This window comes from Phocoena sinus, chromosome X (assembly GCF_008692025.1).
Source record: "Phocoena sinus isolate mPhoSin1 chromosome X, mPhoSin1.pri, whole genome shotgun sequence".
Taxonomy (NCBI): Eukaryota; Metazoa; Chordata; class Mammalia; order Artiodactyla; family Phocoenidae; genus Phocoena; species Phocoena sinus.
Genome location: NC_045784.1, coordinates 711,035 through 731,131, shown reverse-complemented (window position 1 = coordinate 731,131; position 20,097 = coordinate 711,035). Strand labels below are relative to the sequence as shown.

At 48.4% G+C, this 20,097-nt stretch overlaps 1 protein-coding gene across 1 annotated transcript; it reads left to right on the top strand.

Annotated features, from left to right (window-relative positions):
• Positions 1–3,164: 3,164 nt before the first annotated feature.
• CRLF2 (cytokine receptor like factor 2) lies at positions 3,165–19,541 on the top strand. The gene is made up of 8 exons (XM_032620271.1): positions 3,165–3,246; positions 8,256–8,358; positions 10,392–10,555; positions 11,465–11,598; positions 13,528–13,690; positions 14,446–14,551; positions 16,873–16,957; positions 19,275–19,541. The coding sequence occupies exons 1-8, from the start codon at positions 3,165–3,167 to the stop codon at positions 19,539–19,541; spliced, it is 1,104 nt and encodes a 367-aa protein (XP_032476162.1).
• The last annotated feature ends 556 nt before the right edge of the window (positions 19,542–20,097 follow it).

Here is a 20,097-nt window from a genome sequence, read left to right as displayed (position 1 = left end):
GTGTGTGAGCGAAGCTTCTAGAACATTCCCACTCAATCAATCCTCCCGCTGACAGTGGATCCAGCCGACACGGTATGGAGCATCTGAGCATCTGAGTCCCAACCAGTCTGTGAATCAGGAGACACGACGAGCTGCTGTTCATGGATGCCTCTCAGCTTTGGGGTGTTTTGTGCTACATCCATAGGTCACCACAATCATTCCCACATGCAGGGGGAGTGGGCAGAATAGAAGAAATAACAGAAACACTGACATTTTCAGCTCCATTCACACCCACGTTTTATAACCTCCCTCCTCTTTGCTTTTCTCGCTTGCTGACTCACCCTACACATCTGATACGGAGAATAACACACAGCACAGTACCCGTTTGTGGCTTTGAGCGCAGAGGGCGGACAGTGGGAAGGAGACGGCATGCGGTTTGATGTGTCATCTCCACGAGAGATGACCGTGGCCTCCGAGATTCACGTGCAGTTTGTTTCCATTCTGGAATCCAGAAGGGAGGGGACGGACGGCTCGCCTGCCCATTTTCTCCCCCCCCCCACCCGCCCAGGTTTATGCGCCCGTGAAGGGCAGGACCAGAGAACGTAAAACCTTCCCGTACAGTTCACCGAGGTAGCACAACCCCGGCTATCATGCTTTTCCCACCGGGTCACCCTTCTCGGAGCGGTCCAGCGTCTCAGAGCCGTCAAAACATGGGGGGACAGCCTGTCACAGTTTTCCAGGGAGTGCGAGAGAGCACCGCGGATTCCGAGCCTCTCTCTGTGCCTCTTTGGTCCTCCCGAAGGGCAAACACTCTTTCACGTCATTGACCCGGGGAGCTGTGCGAACCCATCTTCGGGGACCACTCATCTCTGTTGCCATAAAATCCTAATCTCACAGGATCCCCATCCCTGCTGCAGAAGCGCCACGGTGAGGCTTGGCTTTCTTCTCCGACCTCAGAGTGGCCTCCCAGGCCTTTTCTCCCCGTGTGGTCTGCCTGAGTATTTCCTTTTGTAGGTAAAATTTCTGAAATGAACAGTTCCTTCAGGGCAAGTTCTGCTCTGGAAAAGAGCTAGAAGCTCTAGCTGCCCTGGATGGCAGGAAGGAGGGAGCAGTGGGGGGAGATGAAGGGATAAGGGTCCCCCCCCACCAAAGAGAAGCTTGGGGATGCCTGGAGCCCTTTGGCTGTCCTGGCTTGGGGCGGGAGGATGGGGAGAGGGGAGCTCCTGGCACCTGGTGGGTGGAGACCAGGGAAGCTGCTCCGCACCCCACAGGGCCCGGGATGCCTCACATCAGAGAGCCACCCAGCCCCAGATGTCAGGAGTGCTGAGGCTGAGAAGCCCTGACCTAGCATGAGAGACTTTCTATCAATTATCTATCATCTATCTATCTATCTATCTATCTATCTATCTATCTATCTATCTATCTATCTATCTATCTATCTATCATCTATCTATCTATCTATCTATCATCTACCTGCCATCTATCTCACTATCATCTATCTACTTATCTATCATCAATCTGTCAACAATGTACATGAGTATATATGCATGTCTGTGTCTGTCAATCTATCATCTATCACACTAAGGTTTCCATGTTGTAATCCCTGGGTAGTAGACAGACTAATGTCCCCAAAGGTGTCCACATCCTAATTCCTGGCAACTGCAAATATGTCACCTTACAGGACAAAAGACCTTTTGCAGATGTGATTAAGAATCTGGAGATGGCGCTTCCCTGGTGGCGCAGTGGTTGAGAGTCCGCCTGCCGACGCAGGGGACGCGGGTTCATGCCCCCGTCTGGGAAGATCCCATGTGCCGCGAAGTGGCTGGGCCTGTGAGCCGTGGCCGCTGAGCCTGCGCGTCCGGAGCCTGTGCTCCGCAACGGGAGAGGCCACAACAGCGAGAGGCCCGTGTACCGCAAAAAAAAAAAAAAAAAAAGAATCTGGAGATGGGGACTTCCCCGGTGGTCCAGTGGTTAAGACTCTGTGCTTTCACTGCAGGGGGCCTGGGTTCAATCCCTGGTCAGGGAACCGAGATCCCTCAAGCTGCCCTAGCATGGCCAAAAAATAGAATCTGGAAATGGAAAGAGTGTCCTGAGTTATCCAGGTGGGCACAAGGGCCCTTACTTGCAAGAAGGAAGCAGAAGGTTCAGAGTCAGAGAAGCAGAGGTTGGTGTCACGTGGGGACATGAGCTGAGGAATGTGGGCGCCTCTAGAAGCTGGAAAGGCAAGAAGACAGATTCTCCCCTGGAGCCTCCAGAAGGAGCCAGCCCTGCCCACACCTGGATTTCAGCCCAGGGACAGCAGTGTTGGACCTCTGATCTCCGGAAGGATGCCCACGGTGGAAGCACCCCTGATCTGGGGCCAGGAAGACCTGAATCTCAGCTTGCCCTGCAATACGCCACTGGAAGTCAATCGGCCACTGTCTGCTTCTGGGAAACTGAGTTCTTAACTCCACAATGGAGCAATTGGTGTTTACTCTGCCCATCTCCCGCTGCCCACAGATTCTGTCAGTGGTTATCTGTGAAAGGGCTTTGTAGTTTTGACATGATTTTACAAGCACAGTTATCACGGTGGATGTTATGTTTCGTTAGAGTCACCCACTCCCGGGGGCACATTTGGAGGCAGACACGGGGGCCATAAACTGGCCACTGGGGATCACTCCAGGCTTGCTTCTGTGGGAAAAAGCCCACCTACAAATCTCCCTGGTAACATCTGGGAAACGATTCTCCTTGGGCTTCTGCAAGTCCTCAAACTTTGTCCTTTATGGATACCATGCTGTCCCCTGCTTGGCTTGAGGCCATTGGGAGGGGGACCAAGTGTCCCTGCTTCTGGGTGAGCAGCCAGGAAGCCTCAGCGAGATGAGGGCTGCAGGACCGCGCTTGGACCTCGACCTCCAAAGGCAGGATTCTCACGACCCACCAGAGGGTGAGAATCCTGGGTGTAGATCGTATCTGATAATGTTTCAAGTGAGATGTATCCGGCGGGGCTGCAAAAGTGCTCGGCGGGGCTGAAAAAATGATCCTGCACTTTTTTTTTTTTTTTGACAAGAGTCATCTTTTAAAATATAGCATGGCTGTTTCCTGTAGTCATTTCCCAAGTTTCTTTTCCACATTTTAAAGACGGGGTGACCTCTGTACGATGAGCTGACGCACTGACCTTCTGCTCACTGCTGTCTCCTCCTTCAAGCATGAGGCGTATCTTTCTGCCCTGGGCAGCCTCAGCTCTCTTCCTGCTGGGACATTTGATGGCTTCAGAAGAAACGGAGCTGAGTAAGTCAACGCTGGTGAATGTAGCCATTTGTCTGCCTGAAATACCCTTTCTTTGAACACCTCTGCTCTTTTCTTTTTATGGTGTCATTTGCAACTGCAGTGTTTTCTTTGTCAAAGTGACAAGGGCTTACACAGGTTCCTGAGTCTCGGGCAAAGCTCCATTTGCCTGTTGCAAAGGACCCACTCTTTTTTTTTTTTAATTATTTTTTAAAATTAATTAATTTATGGCTATGTTGGGTCTTCGTTTCTGTGCGAGGGTTTTCTCTAGTTGTGGCAAGCGGGGGCCACTCTTCATCGCGGTGCGCGGGCCTCTCACTATCGCGGCCTCTCTTGTTGCGGAGCACAGGCTCCAGATGCGCAGGCTCAGTAGTTGTGGCTCACGGGCCCAGCCGCTCCGCGGCATGTGGGATCCTCCCAGACCAGGGCTCGAACCCGTGTCCCCTGCATCGGCAGGCGGACTCTCAACCACTGCGCCACCAGGGAAGTCCCAGGACGCACTCTTGACTGAGCTCAGGATTAGGTCTGAATGGAAAAGAATCAATAGAAGAGCCCTTGTCTGCAGAACTGAGAATCTGGGCTGCTTTGCTGTTCTGTCTGCCTCCAGAGAGGTGAAAGGCTTTTGTTTAAATTAACATTTCCCTTCCCGTGGTGAGATCATGCCGCCACAGGGCCCCCGAGAAAGACAAGAGCCTCCCCAGTCACCCGCTGTCCGCGGGGTCACCCTTGAATCCCACGGCTGGCCGCGCCTTCTGAGAACGACTATCAGCGTCACCTTCGCTCTCTGTCCGCAGAGCCTGGTTCCTGGGGCTTTTCCAGGCTGCATGATCACCTTACGAGCTTTGTCAAAAGGCAGCAACAGGAGGGGGCGGACGGGAGGTATCTGGTCCCCTCTTGCACTAGACAGCTTCGATTTGCTTTCCAGCTCAAGGGAGGCCCGGATGGGAGCTGGTGGTGGCACGCTCGGGACATGTAGCTTCTGAACCGTCCCCAGGCATCACCCCATGCTTGACCGTCCACGTCCGAGCTGGCCCCTCGCCTACCTGGTTTGGAAGGGTCCCTAGGGGCCTTCCTTGCTGCAGCCCTGGGGTTGCAAACTGGGCATCAAGTGGACACAGTGAGGAGGGTGAGAGAGCCTGGATGTGGGGTGTCCCCAGGGCTGGCACCCACATAATTCCCTAGCTCTGTGCAATGCCCGGTGCTCTGTTTTCACGTGGCCGCATCGAGGACTCCATCTGCCAGCGGCAGAAGGCAGAGGGAGGAGAGATTTGGCTGCGATCAGAGCTCCCTGTGGCCACAGATTCCTTGAGACCCATAGCTTCCTTCTGACAGCCCCCCTCTACCTGCCACCACTGCGCACGTGGAGTTTGAGTGAAGAAAGAGCCCTTTAGACCAGTTCTAGACTCTGACCCACTTGAAGCACATCCGTGGGCAGAAGTAGGGGTTACGGTTGTGGATGCACAGAGGGTCCCACCCGAGGCGGTTCTCATCCCTCTGTGAAGCCGGGCTCACTCAGAACCTTTGTAGGAACTTCCTGGAGAATGCAGAACTTGCTTTATGAAAGACCTTTGTGGTTTGCCTGCTTTTCTTTCGCCCGAGGCCATCACAGGTGTGTGAACCCCTGCGGTCCCACTGGGCACAGTCTCAGGAAAGCCTCCCCCCATCCCACTCGAGGTTCCGGAGCTGCGCAGAGAGGTCCCTCCGGGGCCATTTCCACCCCGTCGATCCATTTTGAACCAACAGATTCAGACTTCACGACTCCACTGGGGATTCAGGTCGCATTTCCACATAAGGCTACTGTGTTTCTGTTGGGGCTAGTGACAATGCACATTTGCCCCGAACACGCCTAACCCTCGTGAACCCTTGTGAACCGGTGTCAAAAGAAGCACGAGGAAATCGACACCCAGAGACACCCCCCCCCACCCCCACCCTTGCCTTGGTACAGACAACCTTTGTCACCAGGGCTGTCCTGGTACACTTTGCCATTTACACCTTCATCTCTTAAAATTTCAGAATAAGTTCATAATATCCCATAAAATCAGCACATACTTTCTAAGCAACAATGGGTCCTGATGGCCCTGAGTTCTTTCCGTTCAGGAGCCGACATTCAGGTGGGAACAGTGAAATCACAGGAATGAGATGGTATCTCTCAGTGGCAATGGTGCCACCAGGATTGTTAACCACCGATGGCCCAGGTTGGCAGGTAATTTCTGGAGAGATGGAGGTGTTTCCGATGGTACTGGAGAAATAGAATCAAAACTGGCATTTCTCGCCAACCCAGAATTCTTCTCCACCAAGGTAGAGATAAGAGAGACACGATTTCATGACTGAATAAGCGTTGAACAAGACTGCGCTCTGATGCACATGCCTTTTGAGAAAGAGGTTGACAAGACACAAACCCTCTTCTAGAGCAAGGTGGACACCAGCCACTGCACCCGCCTTCTCAAACGGGAGGACGTCCCAGCACCATTTGTAACCATAATTCTTCCTAAACTCACCTTCCAGTTGGAGGGACCCCCTGGGTCAGATCATTGGCTTTCTCCAAGGGAAAAATTAACTCCTGTCTTTATGACTGAAGGTGCTTTTATGACTTGGAGCCAGACTCTTAGCCCCTCACAGAAATGGGGCACCACACCGTTTATGTTTGCTCTTCAAAGAGTTGGCTCCCTTGAGAAAGATATGCCTAGGTCCCAAATCTGGCAAAAGCTCACAAACTTCTAAAAGTCTCTACATATATATCAAAGGGATGAAGAAAAAACGTACACAGTTTATTTATTTATTTTTAAAAATGTATTATGAGGGCTTCCCTGGTGGCGCAGTGGTTGAGAGTCTGCCTGCCGATGCAGGGGACACGGGTTCGTGCCCTGGTCCGGGAAGATCCCACAGGCCGCGGAGCGGCTGGGCCCGTGAGCCATGGCCGCTGAGCCTGCGCGTCCGGAGCCTGTGCTCTGCAACGGGAGAGGCCACAACAGTGAGAGGTCCGCGTACCGCAAAAAAAAAAAAAATATATATATATATATATATATAAATATATATATAAAATGAGTTTTGGAACTGCCCTGCCCTGGTGGCACAGTGGTTAAGAACCCACCTGCCAGTGCAGGGGACACGGATTTGAGCCCTGGTCCAGGAAGATCCCACATGCCGTGGAGCAACTAAGCCCGTGTGCCGCAACTACTGAGCCTGTGCTCTAGAGCCTGCGAGCCACAACTACTGAGCCCACGTGCCACAACTACTGAAGCCTGCGTCCCTAGAGCCCGTGCTCCGCAACAAGAGAAGTCACCACAATGAGAAGCCCGTGCACCGCCATCAAGTGTAGCCGCAACTAGAGGAAGCCCGCATGCAGCTACGATGACCCAACGCAGCCAATAAATAAATAAAACAAACAAATAAATAAATAAATTTATAAAAAATATATATTATGAGTTTTAAAATTGAGATATAGTTGATTTATAATATTATATATGTTTCAGGTATACAACATAGGGATTCACAATTTTCTAAAGATTATACTCCATGTATAGTTATTATGAAATATTGGCTATATCCCCTGTGTTATACAATATATCCTTGTAGCTTATTTATTTTATACGTAATAGTTTGTACCTCTTAATCCTCTACCCCTATCTTGCCACTCGCCCCCTTCCCTCTCCCCACTTGTAACCGCTAGTTTGTTTTTGTATCTGTGAGTCTGCTTCTGTTTTGTTACATTCACTAGTTTGTGTCATATTTTAGATCCCACATTTAAGGGATACCATGTGATATTTGTCTTTCTCTGACTTACTTCACCTAGTCTGATCATCTCTAGGTCCATCCATGTTGCTGCCAATGGCATGATTTCATTCTTTTTCATGGCTGAGTAGTATTCCATTGTACATACGCACCACATCTTCTTTATCCGTTCCTCTGTTGATGGACATTTAAGTTGCTTCCGTGTCTTGTCTATTGCAAGTAGTACTGCTATGAACATTGGCGTGCATGTGTCTTTTCAAATTAGAGTTTTTGTTTTTTTGTGATAAATGCCCAGCTCTATTTTTATCTTTTAGAGAAACTGCCGTAGTGTTTTCCACAGTGGCTGCACCAATTTGCATCCCTACCAACAGTGTACCAGGGTTCCCTTTTCTCCACACCCTCGCCAACATTTATTATTTGTGGTCTTTTTGATGATGGCCATTCTGACGGGTGTGGAGCCTAAGTAGCGTCTAAAGCAAACATTGAAGGACTCACTTGACCTTGAGCTTTTCCTCCACTCGTCATGTGTGGTGTTCTGAGTAAGACAGCGACTTTGGTGGATGGGGGACAGTGTCCAGTTCCTCTCTGTGTGCCCACAAAACATGGTGCCATTGGACACAGTCGGCACTCACTGTTTACTCTTCACACTAACCGATAATCATTACCTCTTGCCAACGAGAGAAGAAAGTCAGTTGTAATCTTGCACTGACTGTTGTCTCTCAAAGTGATTGAGTTTTCTCACCGACCTTCATAGATCCTGCAGTTCTTACTGACATAAGTCATGACCGGTTTGTTTGTGAGAATCTTGGTTTTCTCTGTCCCTTTAAAGCACTCTATCATTCTTGTATTATAAGTATGAAACACATAACAGATTCTGGACACATAGTAAGAATATAAAATATCTTGTTGATAATTACAGATAGATGACATAGGTAACAGATAGATGATGACAAGATAGATGATAGATAGGTAGATAGACGATATAGAAGATAGATACATAAATAGACAGTAGATAAATAATAGCTAGATGATGATGATAGATACATAGATAGATAATAGAGATAGATAATAGAGGTAGATAGATAGATGGATAGATAGATATAGATATCATGTTGAAATGATAATATTCTGGATATATAGGGTTATATAAAATATATCATCAAATTTTTTTAAAAAGCACTATATCATTCTTATAACATGAGTGCTGACATCATTTTACAAATTTCAAGCTCTTTCCAGCATTGCCTCAAAGTCTACTCTATTTGTGTCTTTTTACCCAGGAGAAACATTGCAGCTTCAAATCATCAACTTTAATTTTGAAACTGTGAAGGTTACATGGAATGCAAGTGAATACCCCGGGACTAATTTGACATTCCTCCAAAGGTAAGTGCCCTGAGGAAGGGAAAACCATGCCTATGGCTAAAATATTTCCTCTTCTAAGATGTCAACAGCTGGGAGGCCCAGGACGTGAACGTGTGAAGGATCAGAAGGTGCAAGTGTGAATGTGTGTGCCCTCTAGCTCTCAGGCCTCACCACAGCTGCAGCCACAGCTCCCAGACCTTCTAACGGAGTGATGACTGACTCAGGCTCGAAACCACCTAGATCCTTTTTTTTTTTTAAATAGATATTTGATTATATCTTTTTTCTTTTTTTTAATGAATTAATTTACTTTTGGCTGCGTTGGGTCTTCCTTGCTGCGCACAGGCTTTCTCTAGTTGCAGCGAGCAGGGGCTACTCTTTGTTGCGGTGCGCGGGCTTCTCATTGCGGTGGCTTCTCTTGTTGCGGAGCACGGACTCTAGGCATGTGGGCTTCAGTAGTTGTGGTTCGCGGGCTCTAGAGCGCAGGCTCAGGAGTTGTGGCTCACGGGCTTAGTTGCTCCGGGGCATGTGGGATCTCCCCAGACCAGGGCTCGAACCCGTGTCCCCTGCATTGGTAGGCAGATTCTTAACCACAAGGGAAGTCCCGTATCCATTTCTTTAATCATAAAGGAGATAATTCTTCGTCTCGTCACTGCTTGGGTTTGAGATCTTAAGGATGGAGTATAAGCTGGTCTCACACTCGGTCCTATAGGCTTCTTCTTAATATTGCAGGGAAGCCTCAAAGATATACCCAATCTTGGGACATCCCTATTAAAAGTGTCTCCTGGAAGGGATAGTTAGGGAGTTTGGGATTGACATGTACACACTGCTACATTTAAAAAGGATAACCAGGGACTTCCCTGGTGGTGCAGTGGTTAAGAATCCGCCTGCCAATGCAGGGGACACGGGTTTGAGCCCTGGTCCAGGAAGATCCCACATCCCCCGGAGCGACTAAGCCTGTGCGCCACAACTACTGAGCCTGCGCTCTAGAGCCCGCGAGCCACAGTTACTGAGCTCGTGAGCCGCAACTACTGAAGCCCACGTGCCTAGAGCCCGTGCTCCACAACAAGAGAAGCCACCGCAATGAGAAACCCGCTCACCGCAACTAGAGAAAAGCCCACGCGCAGCAACAAAGACCCAACGCAGCCAAAAATAAATAAATAAATTTTATTTTTAAAAAAAGGATAACCAACAAGGACCTACTGTGTAATACAGGGGACTCTGCTCAGTGTTATGTGGCAGCCTGGATGGGAGGGGAGACTGGATACACGTATGTGCGTGGCTGACTCATCTCTCTGTGCACCTGAAGCTATCACAGCACTGTTAATCAGCTCTACTCCAATATAAAATAAAAATGCCTCTTTGAGTCAAGGGCTGGGTTACTCTGCAGGTCAATTACTTTCCTAGGGCGGCCGCAACAAAGTACCCCAAACTGGGCAGCTTAAAACAAGGAAAATTCATCCTCCCCCATCCTGGAGACCAGAGGTCTGAGGTCAAGGTGTCCCAGGGCCACGCCCCCTCCAGAGGCTCCAGGGGAGGGTCCTTCCCGCCTCTTCCAGCTTCTGGGGGCTCCAGGCGTCCCTGGGCTTGTGGCCGCGTCCCTCCCGTCTCTGCCTCTGTCTTCCCGGTTCTTCTCCTGTGTGTCCGTGTCTCTCGTCTTCTGTCTCTTAGAAGGACCCTGTCATGGGATGTAGGGCCACCCTCCTCCAGGAGGAACTCATCTCAGACCCGTCACTTCATCACATCTGCAAAGATCCTATTTCCTAATGAGGTCCTGTTCCCAGGTTCCGGGGTTAGTACAGATACGTAGGCATGCCATTTGGAAGGCCACAATTCGAGTCCTACAAGATCCATTCAAGGGGTGTAATCATTTGAGAGAGGGGTACTTTTCTGTTTCGACAGGTCTTGCTGTAGTTTTGTAAGGGGAGGGGGTCATTGAAGCGAGTGACGTGGTACCCAATCTGAGTCAGTGACAGAGTCATGGAGCAAAGGAACGGCCCTTAAGTTGTTATTTTTAAGATGCTACATAGCTGAATTTTTCTCTTTTTAAATCACAGGTTAAGCAGCAATGAGACATACAGACCATGCTCCAAGTATACCCTTCAACAAGGTTACACTGCCGGGTGCCTCTTGGAAGTAGAAAAAGATGAAGTTCTATATTTTTCCATCAGGAATGGAACACACTCCCTTCTTAGCAAGAGTCTGTGGATCAGCAGTTACCGTACGTGCTTTAGTACCTTGAGGGTTGACTGTCCATTTTGGATTAGGATATATCATACAAAGGTAGTGAAACCCTCTCTCCAAAGATTCATGTTTTCGTCTGGATTTCTGTGAGGCAGAGTTTCTTTTTTCCCCCCCCTGTTTTGAGGGATGGGATGTCACAGGTCCATCTCAGAATCCCACGAGAGCTATGGACCCCCTACTGAAAACAATCCCTCATAGACATTGTATAAGTCTCCTCGGGCTGCCATAACAAATTATCAGAAATTGGGTTGCTTAAAATAAACATTATCTTCCAGTTCTGGACACCAGAAATTCTACAGTCGAGATGTGGGTAGGGTTGGTTCCTTCTGGAAGTTCTGAGGGAGAATCTGCTCTCCCTCAATTCTTGGGAGCTGCTCGTAACCTTGGGCGTCCCTGGGCTTGCGGCCGCCTCCCTCCCGTCTCTGCACGTGGCTTCTCCTCTGTGTCTGTGTCTCTTCTCTTCTGATAAGGACACCAGTCATACTGGATTAGGGCTCACGCTACTCCAGGATGACCTCATCTTATCTTAAACAATTACACCTGTAATGATCCTCTTTCCAAAGATTCTGAGGTGCTAGGGTCCAGGACTTCAAAGTGTCTTTTTCTGGTGGGACACAATTCATCCCATAACAGATACAGAAAAGTTTTTCAAGCAATTTCAGAGAGCTCTTTCCATGAGACACCTAAGGGTCCTTGGAGAGCTGGCTAAAAGTTCTATCGTCAATGTACTAAAGACAAGGAAACCCCACATCTCATAAGGTATTAGAGGAAGGATTGGAACAGTGAGAGGAAAGTGAATCCAAGCCCAGTTACCACTGTAATTTCAGAGATGTGGAATGTTTATGTTGGTAGAGGTGTTAGTCATTGTGGTATTTCTCCTTCTTAGTGAAACCCAGATCCCTGAGTGATCTGAGCTTCCAGTGGCATCAGGGAGCAGTGACAGTGACTTGCTCTGACCTGTGGTACAAAGGTCTCGTGTATGAAATCCAGCACAAGAGTACCTTTGACGCCGAGTGGCAGGTGAGGGCAGGGACGTCTTCTCAGGCCAGGTGTACGTAAGTATCCCCAAGATGCGAACGGTGGAGAAAGGTGGAGAGACACAGAGACAAAGATATTGAGATTTATTTTAAGGACTTGGTCATGTGATTGTGGAGCCCGGTGTATGTGACAGAAGCAGGGAGCACTCATCCAAGAAGGGAGAAGATGGACAAATGGCTGGAATCAGTAGAACAGAATCGCTGCTCGCCAAAGAAATACACATTAAAATAGAGGGATACTTGGCTTCCCTGGTGGCGCAGTGGTTAAGAATCTGCCTGCCAATGCAGGGGACATGGGATCGAGCCCAGGTCAGGGAAGATCCCACGTGCCATGGAGCAACTAAGCCCGGGAGCCACAACTACTGAGCCCACGTGCTGCATCTACTGAAGCCCACGTGCCTAGAGCCCGTGCTCTGCAACAAGAGAAGCCACCGCAATGAGAAGCCCGCCCACCTCAACAAAGAGTAGCCCCCACTCACCGCAACTAGAGAAAGCCCGTGCGTAGCAACGAAGGCCCAACACAGCCAAAAATAAATAATATAAATAAATTAAAATTAAAAAAAAAATAGAGGGATACTGGAGTTCTCTTAAATAGCTGATCATAAAATGTGATCATTTTTAATGATGTTGAACACCAGGAAACTTTAAGACCTCTGTCCTTGTTGTGATCAATCAATTCCCTTTGCAGAAATCAATCCTCAGGGAATAATTCAAAATGTGGATGAGGCTGTACGCACAAAGACGTCTATCGAAGCATTATCTAAAATAAATACATGGACTTAGGGACCACCTATGTGGCATACAGCAGGAGAATAGTCAAACAAATTATGGTACATTTATAATAAAATATTTAAGAGCCATCAAAAGGTATTTTGAAGAATATTTAGTGATAAGAAGCAATGCGTACATTAAATATTGTGTTCAATGAATACCATACCACCGGAAGGAGAGAAATGATATCAATTTGTTAATGGTGATTGTATTTTGGAGCTAGAATAAAGACAGGTTTTAAGTGTCTTATTTTGCCTTTGTGTGTGTGTATGTGTGTGTGTGTGTGTGTGTGTGTGTGTGTGTGTTTGTGTGTGTTTTCTAAAGTCTCAAATGTAAGCATGCATTACTTTTCTTTCTTTTTAAATTAATTAATTAATTAATTTTGGGGCTGTGTTGGGTCTTTGTTGCTGCGTGTGGGGTTTCTCTAGTTGCGGCAAGCGGAGGCTACTCTTTGTTGCGGCGCACGGGCTTCTCATTGCGGTGGCTTCTCTTGTTGCGGAGCACGGGCTCTAGGCGCACGGGTTTCAGTAGTTGTGGCACGTGGGCTCAGTAGTTGTGGCTTGCGGGCTCTAGAGCGCAGGCTCAGTAGCTGTGGCGCACGGGCTTAGTTGCTCCGTGGCATGTGGGATCTTCCCAGACCAGGGCTCGAACCCATGTCCCCTGCACTGGCAGGCGGATTCTTAACCGCTGTACCACCAGGGAAGCCACAGCATACATTACTTTTATATTCATAAGAAAAGTTACTTGGGAAGTATAGCCAATATTTTATAATAACTGTAAATGAAGTATAACCCTTAAAAATTGTGAACCACTATATTGTACACCCATAACATATGATACTGTACAGCAACTATACTTCTATTTTAAAAAATTACTTTTTTTTTAAAGAAAGAACTTAGTAATTCTTCAAAAGCGTCTGTCATCATGTTTGTCATAACGAATTTTTTTTCCTTTTTGGAGGGAGGTGTAGAGGTGCTGCCACATTTGTTTTTGCTGCTGTTTGGAGGATAAGTATCTGGGCAGAGAGAGGAAGTGAAACAAGAGAGGGAAATCCTGCAAGGAGGGATCTTGTGTGAATCCCTGGTAGAAGATGAAAAAGTCTGGGTCAATCACGGGTCATCGTGTCTGTTTTTCCCTCTAGTCCAAGGAGGCAAAAACCTGCAATGTCACGCTCGACAGTTTGGATGCTGAGAAGTGTTATTTCTTTCGGGCCAGAGTGAAAACGCTGGAGTCCAGCTACGGCTCTGACACATACCCAAGTGACTGGTCAGAGGTGATACGCCAGCAGAGGGGCAAGCTAACAGGTAATGTCACGCAGCATCGCTGCACAACATGGTCCGGCACCCTACGTTGGGGGGAGGGTGGAATGGGGCACCTGAAAACACGGATGACCCCAAGTCCTGCTCCAGAGGTCACGGTGGAAGCAATTCCTCTTCTAGATTCCATCATTATTGGACTAATTTTCATTTCATAGCAAGAATAATGTGTCATTTATGAATGTGGTTTCATGGATATAGGTACAGGTGCCTAGAGAGATCTATAGATAAATAGGTGATAGATGGATAGATTGATAGATGATAGATGATGATAGATAGATGACATATATAGATAGATAGACATAGATGGATGATAGGTGATAGATAGCCAGATAGATGGATAGGTAAGTAGACAGATATATATCGTAGATAGATAAGTAGATAGGTAGGTAGGTAAATAGATAGGTGATAGATGATAGATTGATAGATGATAGACAGATAGGTAGATAGATGATAGATAGATAGATAGATAGATAGATGATAGATATGGATAGACCAAAGAAAGCCCTGATATCCTCAAATACCCCTGGCAGTGAGTTAAATCTACACTCCCTCCTCCCTGATGTTTGCCTGTCCAGTGTCACCATCTCTCTTTCCAGGATATTTCACACCAAAATCAAGATTTGCTGACCCTGACATTTATAAAGGAAAAAAAAAATGTGGGTGGCAGGGTTTGGAGTGTGATCTAGTATTATGTTGAAATTATCTTGATAACTTACAGCCCTCATTCTGTTTTGCTTTAGATTTGTGCCAGGAAAAGAGACTTTTCCCAAATTTTATTTTAATTGCTGGCATGGTCACCTTCCTGATAGCCTCCCTTCTCCTTCTGCCTTTATGGAAACTACGGAGGTAAGGATGACCCTGACAGAATCCTCAGACACATGGGCTTTGGTTCCAATATGTCCCTGAATTGGGGGGGGGGGGGAAGAACTGTCTGATGTGATTATTTAGCTGAATATCACTTTCTCTATAATACACACTTTGCCAGTGGTATATGACAAGAAAATTGAGAGGGAAATAATGCCAAAGGTGCAGGGATATCTGCAGAATTCATTGACAAATATTCTCTTGGAGACGGTAGGATATAGAAATGCTCATTCCTATGAGAGCGTTACCTTGCTTCAAACACACGCCCCATTGAGCTGTGTCCTCCTGTCATGTTACAATGACAGGTACTTAAAACACTTTTAATTTTTATTGAGAGTTATTAAATGAGACAATTTGGTGAGTGACGTGAGAAGAACTGGACAAGAAGAAAGCTTGTCTGGTTTGTAAATCCATTTACAGATACAGCAAAACAATATTCTTTGAGACCATAGAAAGCATTTCAAAAATATGATATTAAATATTTCTCCCCATTAACCTTCCGTGCAATAATTTAACAACCACTATTTCCATCTTTCTTTAAACGTACTTGCGCCCGGGCCTTTTACTTCTTGATGATGTTTGAAGGCACTGATGCCCAGGGCCGTGGGTGCCATCTTTGTTTCTTAGGATGAGGTTTCCATAGCAACGACTGGAGTGATGCATAGAGAAACATGGACCGCCATTCTGGACAACTCAGGCTGGGTCTGAGCTAGGCTAAGTTAGACAATTTCAAGGACGTCCCGTCATGGTTGGATACAGCATGGAGCAGCTTCTCTTGATTCTTGCAAACCGCCCCATTTTTTCTTCAGTCTGCTCTTCTCTCTTTGACCAGCTCAAACAGATGCCTGCAATATGGTTCTCTGCAAGGGAGTAGATGAAGCAATCAGATAAGCGTGTTGACGGGTGACATGTCTGATGTTTTTAATACAAAACTGAAATCATCCCTGAGGGAATCTGAGGGGTACACTTCTTGGAAAAAACTAACACTTGTCCTGTCTTCAAGGAAGTCCCTGTTCACGACGAGTGGTGAAATCAACTGTATTATTTTCCTGGGGTTGCCCTAACAAAGCACCCCAGACTGGGGGAGGAGGGGGCTCAAACAACAGACGTTTATTTCTCCCAGTACTGGAGGCTTGAGTCTGAGGTCCAGGTGCGGGCAGGGCTGGTTCCTCCTGAGGCTTCTCTCCTGGGTGTGTAGACGGCCCTCTCCCTGTGTCCTCACACGGTCGTCCCTCTGTGTGCATCTGTGTACTAATCTCCTCTTCTTTTAAGGACACCAGTCACATAGGGTTAGCATCTTATAGATGAAAACCTCTTAGGTTCTGTATCTGGGGGCCTGCGAATTAAACTGACCAAAGACAGAGTAACGTAAGAAAATGCATGTTTCTTTACTGATGGAATATTTTGAAGCGCATGGAGATTCGTAGAAAGGAAGTGAACACCTAACAAGGCAGTTAATTCGGTGGCTTCTGTACCATTTTAACAAAAGGTAATAATTTGTGGAGAAGTGGAAAAGGAAGACAAATGAAAAGGGAGTTTGGATGTGGGTAAGTAGTGGGAGGGTGACTAAGAAATGTGTAGGGGAAACTACAGGCAGATAAAGGTTGTCTGTGTGGAAGCATCTTGGTGCCATCTCAGTGATGTGACTCGTCCATTTCGAGGTAAAGGAGGGGGGGCACCTTTACAAATGGAATTTTTTTTTTTTTGTAAAGAGGGAAATTTGTGGTCTGCTTTTAGGTGGGTGGGGGAGGGCAGAGGGCTTCTCCTACCTCTGCTGTTTCTCAAGTGCCTTCACCTCCAAATACACAATATCCCCAAGTGGCATATTTTGGGGTGGTGTATCCTGTTCACATTCATACCCCATGTCTATGACCTCATTTCGCCTTAATTACCTCCTAAGAAGTACAACCTCCAGATACGGTCAGATTGAGGGGTTAGGGTTTCAAGTTACGAATTTGGGGAGGTGGGGACACAATTCAGTCCATAATGTCAACAGAAATAGTGATTCCTAGGTAATAAGAATCGCTCTTTTGCAGAGATGGGCTCCATGCCCCTAATATCACATTCCTGGTGAGGGCTTCACGTGGATGCTGGGAGCAGGGTACCTGCGAGGGTAGGAGTGGGGCACATGTTTTGAAATTGGGGACGCGGTTCCGCCAAGGTGTGCAGCCTCTGGGGTCAAAGTCTGCAGCCATCCCGGGCCCCTCATGGCGGGTCGGTGGGTGGGGTCTGTCCGCCTGGACGTCCACAGCCCTGCTCAGGGGCGCCAGCCTGTCTGACCAGACTCTCCATGTCCATTTCAGGGTTAAGAAGGTTCTCATGCCCAGTGTGCCGGATCCCAGATTCACCTTCTCTGGGCTCTTTGAGTCTCACCAAGGTAACTTCCAGGTAAGCGCCATCTCCTTGGGCATGAAAAACAGGCTTGCTTTGCGCTGTCCTACTACCTCCCGTGTGCACCATGTAAAACCCCGCTTTTATTCCAGCAGCCTCTTTAAATGCCTGGGAGCCTTTTTGCATTTGAAAGCAGCAACACGTTCTTTTCTCTTTTGGTCAGAGAGAGTAGATCCAAGGGCCTCCGAGGCTGGCTTCTCTTGAAATCAGCCCCAGAGATCAGTGGCCCCCACTAAGGGATTTTCCAGCCTAATCACTTTCTGATCTTATCAGGAAGTTGTGTTCTTAATCTGTTCCCTCTGCAGAGCTGACAACAAAACCTACACTTCCTTTTTCAAACTTTATGGTTGTTGTTTCATTCACATGACAAATGCTTAAGGAGTTGGGAGGAATGAGACAGAGAGGGAATCAGCACCGCGTCCCCAGGACATTGCCAGCAGTGGACACCCAGGCGTAGACTCTACGGGACCATGGGATCAGAGTTATGCCAGTTCCCTGAGGCTGCCGCAAACTGCGGGGTTCAAAACATCACACATTCATCCTCCCCCAACCTGGACACCAGACGTGTGAGGTCCAGGTGTCCCAGGGCCGCGCTCCCTCCAGAGGCTCCGGGGGAGGGTCCTTCCTGCCCCTTCCAGCTCCTGGGGGCTCCAGGCTGCCTCCCTCCTGTCTCTGCCTCTGTCTTCATGGGGCTTCTCCTCTGTGTCTGTGTCTCTCCTCTTCTGTCTCTTAGAAGGACCCTGTCATTGGATGTAGGGCCACCCTCCTCCAGGAGGACCTCGTCTCAGACCCTTCACTTCATCACATCTGCAAGGACCCTATTTCCAAATAAAGTCCCATTCCCAGGTTCTGAGGGTTAACACTGGGGCATATCTTTATTTTGGAAGGGATGCACTATTTAACCTTCCAGAGGAGCAAAAAGGTGAATTTTAGAACTACTTATAGGTGTAGGAGAGGGAAAGAAATGGAAAGAAAACCCACAAAAACATGCCTCTATCCTGTTAAGTTCTGTCCCTGATACCTGCAAATTAAATGGACAAAAAAAAAAAAAAAAGATTAAGAAGAGAAAAGGTTTATCTTGTATGCACATGAAAACAAGTGAAAACCCCCAAGAAGTAGTTACAGACCTGGAGGGTGATGTGCCATTTTAACAAAGGGTGATAGAGTGTGGAGGAGACACCAAGTAAAAGAAAAGGGGTTGGGAACTTGGGGGTGGCAAGCAAGATATGAGAAGGTGACTAGGAAATGCATGAGAAATAAGGGTTCTTTAGTAAGATTTTATGCGGACTCACATTCTCCCAGGTGATAAGTGTTGTCTCTGGAGTTGGAAGGGTCAGGGTGCCCGTTTACAAATGTACATTTCCTTGCCAAAAGGGACATTTATGCCCTGCTTCTAGGGAGGATAAACGGAGAGCAGAGAATCCTCTCTGCAGCGGTGCATTCTCCATTGCCTGCAGCTGAAAATAATCCCTGTGCCAAACGGCATATTTAGGGGTGTCCCAGTTCCTTTCAAGGGAGAAGAGAGGGGGTTACAGCAGAGTTTAGGACAGGAAATCTGAAGTTTTTCAATACTTGGGGCTAGAAGAAGGAGATGGGGGAGGCTGGGCGGGGAAGGGAGATGTTATAGGGAACAGAGGAGTCACCCGGTGGAATACACTCCCCTGGAGCACCCTATTCCAGATGTGCTCCCAGCCAGCATCAGGAAATCCCAGGGCACCTGTTAGGACTCAGCATCTGGGCCCCCTGGACCTGCTGAGTGACAATTCTCCTTCTGAAAAGTCACCCCCATCTCAGAGAACATACCTGCGGGGTGGGGGCGGGGGAGGAATCTGTGTTTCCTGTTTTGGGTTCCGGAAAAGCCCCTCAGGCGGTCCTCGTGTGTGAGGAGTGACCACAGACCAGCCGCTTTGAGGCTGATGACAAAAGACAGGTCTGGGGCTTCCCTGATGGCGCAGTGGTTGGGAGTCCGCCTGCCGATGGAGGGGACACGGGTTCGTGCCCCGGTCCGGGAAGATCCCACGTGCCGCGGAGCGGCTGGGCCCGTGAGCCATGGCCGCTGAGCCTGCACGTCCGGAGCCTGTGCTCCGCAACCGGAGAGGCCGCAGCAGTGAGGCGCCCGCGTACTACAAAAAAAAAAAAAAAGCAGGTCTGAAACCACAAGCTCTATGCCAAGATGCTAAACATGAGAGCTTTTTTGTTCTGCTGGGGGTGGCATCACCTCCGGAGGGAGGCTGCCAGGGTCCCGGGGATGCACGGGCCCCGAGGGGAAGGGTTTGCCGCACGGAGCCTGAGTCACAGTGCTTCATCCTGGCAGGAGTGGATCAAGGACACGCAGAACGTGGCTCATGTGAATAAGATGGAAGACGGGGAGTGGGAGTCTATCCCGGAAGAGGCCGTGGTGGTCCAGCTGGCCGAGATGCCCAAGACAGCGGTGACGAGCCCTGTGTACCGGCAGACAGCGGAGGAAGAGGCCACCGGGGAGCCCGGCCAGCTCCCTCGCCAGCTCCCCCAGGGTGGCGAGGTGGTCTCTCTCGGGGATGTTACGTTTGTGATGAGTGACAACTCATACGTGATGTTCTGAGGGGGTGCAAACTCAAAAGCCAACATCAAAATCTACGTTGACATTGTAGGACCCAGGACAGCATCTCAGGGGCTAAAAACCGCTGTGAAGGGAACTCCCCAGAACCGAGGATGCTGGTGTCTGGGGTCACCCAACATCCCACCCATCCAACCAATGCATCCCATCCATGTCGATATCCAAGGGCTTGAAGGCGGATTCCCTGTAGGTGGCAGACCGTTGGTTGGGCTTGTTCTTGCTGTCACCTGGCACGTTGTCACAGTTCACTTAAATCGTAAGGAAGGACAGCCAGTGGCCTGAGACCACCTTCCTTCGCATGTGCCCACCCAGTCCTGCCCTTTCGCCATTACTACTTGCACCTGAGTGGTTCCTCGGATCTTTTGCTACGCGGCACCTGTACCCAGCAGGTGAGGCACGGCACCCCCAGGTACAAAAGGAATTCTGCGTTACCAACAACCACCAGCCACCCAGCTCTTGATCCAAAAGGGAAAAACCCTCTTCGCAAGCATTGAGGCATTTTATTAAGCAGACTGTTTTAATTCCTGAGTCCACACTCAGG